Source organism: Hibiscus syriacus, unplaced genomic scaffold (assembly GCF_006381635.1).
Source record: "Hibiscus syriacus cultivar Baekdansim isolate YM2019G1 unplaced genomic scaffold, ASM638163v2 tig00111208_pilon, whole genome shotgun sequence".
NCBI classification, from domain to species: Eukaryota; Viridiplantae; Streptophyta; class Magnoliopsida; order Malvales; family Malvaceae; genus Hibiscus; species Hibiscus syriacus.
The window spans coordinates 1,509,001-1,520,537 of record NW_024063020.1 but is presented as its reverse complement, the minus strand read 5'-3'; the positions used below and the strand labels follow the sequence as shown (position 1 = coordinate 1,520,537).

At 33.6% G+C, this 11,537-nt stretch overlaps 1 protein-coding gene across 1 annotated transcript; it reads right to left on the bottom strand.

Moving 5' to 3' along the window:
- Positions 1–3,933: 3,933 nt before the first annotated feature.
- Positions 3,934–4,625, bottom strand: LOC120155840 (dof zinc finger protein DOF3.5-like). Its single transcript, XM_039167301.1, has one exon. It carries the CDS (start codon positions 4,567–4,569, stop codon positions 3,973–3,975), a length of 597 nt encoding a protein of 198 aa, XP_039023232.1. The 5' UTR covers positions 4,570–4,625; the 3' UTR covers positions 3,934–3,972.
- Between the last annotated feature and the right edge of the window lie 6,912 nt (positions 4,626–11,537).

Genomic DNA, 11,537 nt, shown 5'->3' with positions numbered 1-11,537 from the left:
GGGGGTTCACCGACATGGTGACGATCGATGGCGATAATGAACTTTGAGTTAGGTATTTAGGGTATGATTTTTGGATGTTTTGTGAAAATAGGAAAAGATATGAGTTTTTTTAAAAAAAATGAAAGGAAATTAAAAGTTAGTCTACATGTCAAATATTAATTGGTTGAATGATTTTTAATGAATTTTTTAACGATCGTTATAAGATAATATATGTTTAAACTATAAAATTAGTTAAATTAATTTTTTAATAGTCTGATATAATTATAAGATACTATATATTCGAAATTTTTAACTAATTAAAAACATATTTTATCTTTTTTTTACTCAATTACATCGGAGATTCTTTTGTGGATTTCAAGCAAAAGCTAGGGAGATTAGGAAAAAGGATCTAGGTAACATTAGGTTTATTAAGGACAACAATGGTGTTCTTTTAACGAAAGATCAGGATATTAAGAGGGTTTGGGGTAGTTACTTCTTTGGCTTATTTAATGACGGTGCCACTCCATGTAGAGATAGTATCGTTGATGGGTCAGCCGACCATCATACTACGGCCAATGACTGCCCTACAAGTAGGATTGGGTTTGAGGAAGTCAAAATGGCTCTTAGAAAGATGGGAAGGGAGAAAGCTGTCGGTCCTGATCAAATTCCTATCACTGTGTGGTTAGCCCTAGGAGATGAGGGAGTTAAGTGGTTGACCAACATCTTTAATATTATTTTAGAGACTGCCAAGATGCCAGAGGAGTGGAGAGAGTCTACGGTGATACCAATCTATAAAAATAAAGGAGATCCTCAACGTTGTGGTAACTACAGAGGTATTAAACTACTCAGCCATACCATGAAGCTATGGGAAAGGGTGATAGAGGCTAGGTTGAGACAAGTTACTAGGGTTTCGGAAAACCAATTTGGCTTTATGCCAAACAGGTCTACCACGGAGGCGATTCATCTACTTCGACGGCTTATGGAGAAATATAGGGAAAAGTCTAGAGATCTTCACATGGCATTCATTGACCTTGAGAAGGCTTATGATAGCGTTCCTCGCGATACGATCTGGAAGACTTTGGAAACAAGACGGATACCAACTGCTTATATCCGGGCGATTCGTGATATGTACTGTAGATCTACTACTTACGTCAGGACTACAGTTGGTGACACCGAGGCATTCCCGGTGGAAATCGGACTCCACCAGGGGTCGGCTCTTAGCCCTTACATCTTCGCCTTGATTATGGACGACATCTATTGTGCGACACCAGACGCTGTACCTTGGTGTATGCTTTTCGCTGACGACATTGTCCTAGTTGCTGAAACAAAATCTGAGTTGAATAGTAGACTGGCTACCTGGAAGACTGCTCTGGAAGAAAAAGGTCTAAGGATCAATATTGAAAAGACAGAGTATTTATGTTCAAACTTCAATGGGAACCAAAACGATGAAGATGTAGAAGTATGCATAGAAGGACACGTGCTTCCTTCAAAGGATTGTTTCAAGTACTTAGGGTCTATAATACATAAAGATGGGGGTGTAGATGATGACGTTACACACCGTATAAAGGCGGGATGGCTAAAGTGGAGGGCCGCTAGTGGAGTTTTGTGTGACAAGAAGGTGCCTCTAAAACTTAAAGGAAAATTTTATAGAATGGCAATAAGACCAGCACTGTTGTATGGATCAGAATGTTGGGCACCCAAGAAAGATCACGTAAGGAGGATAGAGGCCGCAGAAATGAGAATGCTTCGATGGACATGTGGTAGGACTCTATGGGATATGACGACAAACTCTGCTATTAGGATGTCCTTAGGGGTGGTGTCTGTTTACGAAAAATTGAGGGAGGGAAGACTACGGTGGTTTGGGCACGTCCTTAGGCGACTACCGGCGGATGCGGTCAGGAGGGTAGAGTCGATTACAGTCGACGGTGCCAGAAGGAAAGGACGACCAAGGCGGAAGTGGGATGACTGCTTGAGATCTGATTTGATGGATTTAGGCCTTACCGAAGACATGACCTATGATAGGAAATTATGGAGGCTTAAGACTAGGGTAGTCGAGTAGTGTGGGTCACATCTATAGGGTGTATCATCTTTGTCTTCTTTTAAAGGCATTTGTAGTAATTTACATGACTTTTACTTTTTATACTTTTCTGTTATTGGTATTTATGAAAGATTAGAACTGGGCTTGATATCGTTGTCTTCTGTGTATCATTCTCGTCATGTTTCCTCTGTATAAATTTAGCCGGGCCTTATGTTTCTGTCTATATGCATAGATTCTTTCGCAGGGGTTATTTTGCAGGGATTGCTCCCCATTACAGAAGCACATATGGTATTAATGACTGCATATGAATACTGTTTAGCTATGTATTTATGTAATTATTTATACATGCATTGCATTTTATCTATATTCTTAATTTTCTGACTGCCGGAGGTCTTTCACGGAAGCTATTCTCAACCTGGCGTTGGGGGCAGCCTACTACCCTACCTCCCCCTTACCCCATACATATGGGAATTGGGTTTTGTTGTTGTTGTTGTTGTTAAATAAATAAATAAATAAAATATGGGATAAAAAATTTGTAATAACCCAAATCGAAAACTTAAAAAATTCATTGAGAATTTCTAACTCATTTATTTTAATAATTTACTTGATATTTTTATTAAATAGATATATTTGATAAAAAGTAATGGTAATATTAATAGAGGAATGAAAAAAGCTAAATAATTTATAAAAGATTTTATAGAAGTGATCAAAGTGGGAAAAAAACCTTTAAGGACCAATTTGTAAAGGATATAGAAGTAAATGAATTGCATTGCTATTAACCCAAATTGGATTTTGGTCACCGCCATTAAATCCAAAACCGGCCAAGAAAAAGAAACAATCCTAGACTAAAATGTAGGTTTGAGATAGTTGAACGAAAAAAAAAATATTATTAAAATAAAAAAAATAAAAAGATATTTATTAATAAAAAAATAAAGAGTTAATTTTAATCATTAATTTTCACTCATTAAATTTTTTAAAATCTGTGTTGAATTAATTTATATATATATATATATATATATATAGATTGTATTACCGTTTTAATTATTTTCAATTTTTTCACTTATGATAATGATTATAAAAGAATAATTAAAATATAAGTAATATAGTTTAAAATAATGTTATTTTAGCATATAGTGGACAACATCATGTGATGGGTCAACATCAGGGAGGTAAATTAATTCAAACTCCAAAGATTTTTAATTGATTGAGATGGACTGACCCCAACCCTATCAATCGATCAACATTAATCCCCCCACGACCTGTCCTTTTCATCCAAAGATCCACATTAATCTCCTCCGCCACTTCCATGTGTTGTTCCTACAACTTCACATGCATGCGAAGTAAATTAAGGGCTACTTTAATATTGTTTCTTAAAAAATGTTCTTAAATATATTAAAAGAAAAAATAAATAATTATTTTAGATATGACGTCATAAGTTAAAAATATATATAAGAAATGTTAAAATTATATCTAAAAATAAATTTAGGCATTTATATTTGGATGGATGAGTATAGTCGAATAGCATTTTTTTTTAGAAATTATTTATTTTATGTTGTTTATGATTTCAATTGAAAAACACTTCACAAAAAATATAATGGTCGGGCTAAGAGATGATAGAATCAAATCATAATCTATATAAAATAAGAATCTAATTACATTAAATTATCGGGAATAAAATATGATATTAAATTTATAAAAGTGTTTCTGAATCCATTAATGAAGATTATTTATCCAATGAGATATATTTGTTCTTGTTTAAAAAATCTATGAAAGAATAAGAGTAATATCAATTAAGTAATTTTTTTTATTAAATTAACTTATTTTTTTTATTAATTTAACCTATTTCTTAAATATTGTTATCTTTTTATACAAATCAAATATTAAATCAATTTACAATTCTACCTCTGATCATTAAATTATAAATACTTTATAACATCATATATACCTGTCCACAGTTATGAATTTTGATTTAACAAAAGATTAAAATGCTGCATTTGCACCATTGGTTGCCACTTAAAGTCCGGCGTCGTTTCAGCAGAATCATGGTCGGTCCACAAATCATCCAACAACTCCATTTGATCATCAGCTGCTAACAAATTTCGTAACTCGAACCCATCGATCTCATCGGTTTCCGGCGTTTCTTGATCGGTAAGAGACTCCGGAATCGAATGAACAACTGGTTTCTGGCACTGCATTGATGAATCGTCAGACTCGGGCTGGTTCAAGAACTTGGCGAAAACAATGGCTAGATCGATATCCCGTTGATCCCCATCAGAAGAAGTACATGAATTCTTACCGTAATTCATCGAAATTCGATTTTTCTTCTCGATCCTTTCCCTGTTAGACTTACCTCGTCGACTCTTCCGACATCCACCTCCGACCGGCACGTTCCGAAGGGAACCGCCTTTGGTCCAATACCTTCTGCAACCTTTGCACAAGTACCTAGGCTGAGACAGACTATAGTTGTTGTAATAACAAAACTTGGTGTTGGGAGAGGCACAGCGAGGACAATTGGGAGCGATTTCAACGTCGGAATTCCACTTTCTCTCCATTGGCAACACTGCAACATCTGCTGCTCACTAACCATGAACATCATTTTGTAAATCTGTATATTGTGAGAGGGAAGTTTGTAAGAACTGTAAGCTGTAAATATGTATAGGGTAAACTACGGCGTGGCTTTTGTTATCGGTCTCACCGACTTTCGTCATCAAAAATAAAAAATTAAGTAGAATTGGTATCTTAAATTATCGGTCAATCTGATTTAAGTCCATATGTTATTAATTTTGTTCAAACCCTTTTATTTTAAGTCTCTTTTGTTGAAATTACTAACATGGACGAGGGATTAAATCGAACGACCAATAATGTTAGGGACTGAAATCGGACGGACCGATAATGTTGGAGACTTAAATCGAACGGACGGATGTCGTTAGTGACTATTCCTCTTTAATATTTTTCAGTGATCAAAATCGTTTAGACCGAAAACATAGGGAGCTATCGACATAGTTTACCCAAATATGTATATATATGTATGTGTGTGTATGGCGTTGATGGTGCAGGAACGCGGCCGGTTGCCTAACCGTCGGGAGATGGAAATGCGCGTAGGTGTGGTTATGTCTAGTTTTTAGTGCTGCGTATGATCGGTTGTGTCGGGTTCGAGCCTGTGTTTTCGTTGGTTGATTTGCTAACGTGGATGGATCGAATTTCAATTGATTATAATTTTGTATATAGGGATGGGCATGGGTTAGGTTTGGTCGGATTTTTGGTCCACCTGACCCAACCCGAAAACAAAGGATCCTCCACCTGAGACCCGATCTGATCCGATCAAAACAAAATTTTACCCAACCCTACATATAACTTAGAAACCTGACCCGATATAATAAAAATATTATTTTATTCAATAAAAACAGTTACTTAATTGAAAAAAAATTATATATAGAGGGGTTTTATTGTAATTATTCCTAAATATATAAGATAAAATTATATTTTTTTCGGGTCGGGTATTTTTTACCCTAAACCCGAACTCGACTCGACCCGACCCGAACATCACACTTAAAAAAACCCAACCCGACCCGAACCCGATTTTAAAAAAAAGCTCGACCCGATCGGGTCAGATTGGAACTCGTCGAGTTCGGGTCCAATGCCCATCCCTATTTGTATCATCTATATTTATTATAAAATTTATTGAGTTTGTGTTTTCTTTGTTATTAAAGAAAATAGGTTTTTATTTTGCTAGCCCTACAACTTTATTCTCGGAGTTTGGAGTTAATCACATTACATGTACTTATAGTATGGCCCTCAATTTAAATTAGTCCTTAAACTTTTAACTGGTTCAATTTCATTCCAAAACTATGATAATAATTCTAAATTAGTCCCCAAACTTTTGAAATTCATCGCCAAACTATGACATTCATTTCTAAATTGGTCCCAAACTTTTTTAACATTCCAATTTCATCCCAAAAATGATACATATATACTAATCACATCCCTTGTTAATAAAATTATTAGGCCAAGTTATATTATTATATGTTTAATAAAACAAAATTTAGGCTAAACTATGGTTGAAATTAATTACATATTTGGATGAATTTGAGGATGAATTAGGAATATTCAAAAGTTTGGGGGACAAATTTAGAAATATGGTCATAGTTTAGGTATGAAATTAGTATGTCCAAAAGTTTAAGGATTAATTTAGAATGAGGGTCATATTTTGGGGATGTAATTAGAATATTCCAAAGTTTAAGGACCAATTTAAAATGAGAGTTATATTTTAGGGACATATGATGCAATTAACTCTATTGTTTGCCATATTTTTTTCTTTGTTTGACTAGTAGGGGCACCAACATAATATTGGTGTTTTTAATTTTTAATAAATTTGTTTTTATGACTATAGACACTCATTTTCGTCCGATATTTTTGTTACACTTTTCTATTATTTTAATTATATAATATATATATATATATATATATATTGTTTTTAGTGGATTAAAGTTATAGAAAGTGTTCTTAACTCAAATCCAAACTTCTAAATAAGTTAGTAATCCACTTTTCTTGCTCTTGGCTAATGAAAGAAGTGGGGGAGAGCTCCAAGGATAGGGGGAAGGAAAAAGTGAACCTTGGTTGATTTGGGAAGGATTTAGAAGCAAAAGAATCAAGGTAACACATTCAAAACTTCTTAATATCACTTGTGAGTCATTAGAGATGCATTTTAGCCTAAAGTTGAGTTATGGAGAATTCATGGTAGATTCCACGTTCTGTGATTTTTAGCATGTTTAAAGCCTTCTTTATGACCATATTACCAAACTAAACACTTAAACAATAGTTGGGGACCTCAATGGGGCCTTTTGGGTAGAATGAATGGATTTTTCGTGCCAAGGCAGGGCACCTAGTATCGATGGTATCGAAACTGTTCATCTTTCAGGAAAAAAACTAGGCAATTTTAAAGAGGTAGTATCGGTACTAATTCATAGAGTATCGATACCAGGGCATAAGTATTGATATTGGGTATTTTTCAAAACATTGAACCTAACTTTGGTATCGATACTCAGGCAAGTATCGATACCCCAGCACCAGAGTATTGATACTCAGTCTAAAGCATCAATGCTCCTTTATCCAAATAGACTAGATCAATCTGAGGGTATCGATACCAGCAGGTGGGTGACAATACCAAGGGTTTAGCATCGATACTAAAGGGTCAGTATCGATACCCACAAACATTTTAGAGATAGCATTGAGTTTCCACATATCATTCAATACATATCCTCTACTTACAAATAGTCAACTTCTAGACAAAATCAGCTTTTGTGATTCAAACATCATTCTAAAGCCGTGAACACTTAGGAGTGTTCCAGAAACAAGATTTTTATGTATGTCAGGTATATACAACACATTCTGCAGTTTGATTTCTTTTTCTGAAGTCATCTTCAAGACTATAATACCCTTCATATTGATTATGAAAGTCGTAGCAATACTCATGTAGAGCTTCTCCCCATAGTTGCAAGGTGTTAATTCAGAAAATGAGTCATTTTCGTAAAAACATGACGCATAACTCTAGAATCAAGCCACTATTCTCTTGGATTGGAGTCAACCAGATTGACTTCAGAGATCACATCACATAGATCTATATTCTCCACTTCCTTAGTTATTATTTCTATAGCATTAGCCTTGTGAGCTTTGGCTTTCTTTGGATGTCTGCATTCAGAGGATTTGTGCCCCGTCTTTCCACACTTAAAGTACTTCCCATGGAATTTCTCCTTCTTGGAAATTCCACCTTTAGGTCTCAGCTTTGACCTATTTTTGGTTGTTTTCCCTTTTTGAAGTCCCTGACTTCCATCACGTTTGCCTTAGCCTCTTGAAGGTTTATTTGTTAAGCTTTTTAGCATTAACTATATTGTCTTCTTCTATTCAAAGTCTGACAACCAGTTCTTCCACGATCATTTCCTTCCTTTTGCACTTTAGATAATTCTTTAAATCACTCCCTCCAGGAGGTAATTTCTCAATAATGGCGGGTATCTGAAAGGATTCATCTATTACCATTCTTTCAGAAAGAATTCCATTGATCAGTAATTGGAGTTCCTCCACTTGTTTTACTACTGGTTTAGAGTCAACCATAGTAAAGTTTAAGAACTGGGTAATTAAAACTTTTTAGCTCCAACATCTTCAGCTTTGAATTTGTGGTTCAATGCCTCCTATAATTTCTTTGTTGATTCATAGCCATATATATCGGATATAGAGAATCTTGTAGATTATTCAGTATTACATTCTGAAATATATAATCAGTCTGCTTCTAAGCATCAACAATATTATAAGTGGTAATATTGTCTACCTCCCCTTCTCATCTCTCTCTTTAAAGATAGGATATCTTCATTTAAGAACTTAGAAAGTTTCATCGTGGTCAGATAGAAAAACATCTTCTGTTTACATTCTTAAAATTCTCTCTTCATAATTTTTTCTATTTCTCATCGTGGTTAACTAACAATGTCGATTGACTCGTATTCAGATTTGAATTATGAACTGAAATCATCATTGTAGTCTTCAAGTTGTGTAAACCGGTAGAGTCTATTGTCTTCATTTTCTGTAAAAAAAAACGAAATTGAAATTACAAATAATTCCAATAAATAGAAAATTAATTCTTGTTCTTTTTAGATTTTGTTATCGGATAGAATCAATATTCTGAAATAAAACCAGTAACCAAATTTACTTCCACGATCTCTGTTATACAGATTTGTCCACTTTGAGATTTTAGACCCCGTTAAGACATTAACATAAATCCTGAAACAAATTTGTTTGCTATCTTGTCTTTCCCACAATTCCAAATCATCTCGGATTAAGAAAGGTACAAGAATGAAGTATTTTACGTCTTAAAATTGTTATCTGGAATAACAATTCGAGACGAAATCGAACTTGAGAAAAATAAAAAGGAGAAATTAAATTTCTTAAAAATCAAAATAAATTGAATGAAATGAAAAATACTATTTGATTTGGATCTTTTGATCGAAAACAATTGAGGTTTGTCGCTACATAATTTCCTTAAAACATATTTTCGGCCACTCCTTTAGTGCTCGAGATCTTTAGTCGTCTGTCTCCCAAGATACAATAACTAAATGATCAACAAACAGTTGCACAAACTTTTGAGATCACAAACTATACATGCCTTCGTTTATCACAGGAAAACTAAGGAGAGAAAAAATTTTCTAAGAATGAGAGAAAATAATTTTTCAAGAAAGTAAAAGTTATTGAATTATGAGATACAAAAAACTTAGCAGGTTTGATCGGTATTTATAGGGGTTTTTCAAGAGAGTTTTACTCCAACCATATATCTTTTAAAATCTAAATGTAAACAAATAATAATATTTTAATTTGAAATATTCAAAATATATAAACTCTTTTACTATTCAAACTTAAATAAATATTAATTTATTTTTGAAATATTCAAAAGTATACAATTATCTCTTAATATTCAAAGTTAAATAAATAATGAATACCTTTTAATTTGACATATTCAAAAGAATAATTGTCTATAACATCCTCCATACCGGGTTAGTGATTAAATTATGAGATTTAAAAATTCAGTGACCAAATTGGATAAATTGAAAAGTTCAAAGAATTTATTGAAATGTTTGGTGTAGGATCAATTAGCAAAGAAAGTGGAATTAAAGGGGCAAATGATTCTTTTGACAAGGAAAACAATTAAATATTAGTTGATGAGATTTTATAACCACGTGGAAGTTAGTAGAGAAGGCAAAAGTTTCTAGATTTCTCTTCTTCTTCTTTCTTCTTCTTCACCGTGAAGACAAAGCTAAAGGTGAGTTTTCTTGTTAATTAAATTCTTGATGAATTTAAGGTTGCTTATTGATCATTAGATGATAACTAAGCTTAAGGAAAGCTTAGGTTATCTTAAAACAATAAGATGATGGGGTTAGGAAGGATTAAAGAAAGGAAGTAGAAAATAAAATATTGGATTAGAATTCATAATAAGAATTAGAAGTGGGATTTGACTTGTCATCAAGCTAATTAAAGGATACGAAGTGTCAGAATTCGATTTAGTGGAATTTGAGAGAAATTCTTAAATTTTATATGGAGAATTGGATTTCTAAGTTTTAAAGGTATCAAATGGATAATAATTAGTTTAAGTAAGTGTATGCAAGTTAGGGATATAAAAGAAGGTGAATTATGAAGTGTTGAGAGGATTATAAAGAGATTTTCGTGCTCAAAATAACATTTCTGGGCTATGTGCATCGATGCACATTCAATATGCACCGATGCATCAAGGATAAATCCCAGAAATTGTTCAAGGTGTATCGATGCACATGAAGTGCATCGATGCACTAATTTAAAATAAAAACATCGAATGCCATCAGTGTATCGATGCACAAGTAGTGTATCGATGCACCCCATTAAATACAAACATCGAATGGGATTTATGCACCGATGCATAGATAGTGCATCGATGCACACGTCAAGGGATACATCGATACATGGTGTAGTGCATCGATACATACCTCTATTAAAAGATGAAAATGGACATTATACAGATAATATGCATATGTTATTGCATTTCATTTCATTTTTGGCATTCTCATGATATTTCCTTATTATTATTATTATTATTATATTGTCTCACTAAGTTGATGACTTAGCGTGTGAGTGTTTCACACATAGGATCCGAGAAAGTAGACGAGACAGGTTAAGCAGCTGGGCAACACTACTCCTGCAACTATCAGATCAGAGGCAACTTAATCAGTAGGTCCTTTTGTTATGTAAATAAATATTGGCATGTAATCAAAGGATCGAGTTGGGTATGCTCTGAGTATTTTGATAAACTTGTATTAACATATGTATATTATTGTATTTTAATAATATAAGTTCAAATGTTTTATTGGTTTTTAAGAGTATTATTTTGTTTAGTCAATGTGACATCCTGGACTCGTATCCGGGTCGGGTATGGGTTGAGGGTATTACATTGTCCTACTATTATTCGAATTAAATAATATCTTTTAATTTAAAATATTTAAAAGGAATATGAATTTAATATAAATATTAAATCCATCAATTAAATTTTTTTTTTTCAAACAGCTCATATTTGAAAACCCATCAAAATCTGTTGAACATTCTTGTGAAAACAAAGAATAAATTACCGCGGCTAATGCAATCCAGTAGTGGCTATCACCATCGTATTTGATATCAGGGGAGCCTGGTAAACTAACAATAAATTTCTCCACCTTTCCCTGTTTGTTTTCCTTGATGTAATATTTTCTACACCTTCTTCTGCAATGTCTACACCATCAGTAAGTTTGAATTTTCGGCCATCAGCCTCATTCGTTAGCAGCTCCACCTCACCATCTCTGCTTATATTCAGCAGTCCCTGGTACATTATCGACTCTACTTATACTGATATTATTTATCCAGGCCATGATTAACCTGTGTAAGAAAGATGAACAAACCTTAAGCATCAGCTACAATGAGTTCATTATTGAGAAGTTGATGATGATGATGATGAAGGGTTAACTGTAGGTAATGTTCG

What these genes read in the sequence shown, in the direction of transcription:
- LOC120155840 (XM_039167301.1), bottom strand. Translation starts at nt 4,569, where the DNA reads ATGGAGAGAAAGTGGAATTCCGACGTTGAAATCGCTCCCAATTGTCCT.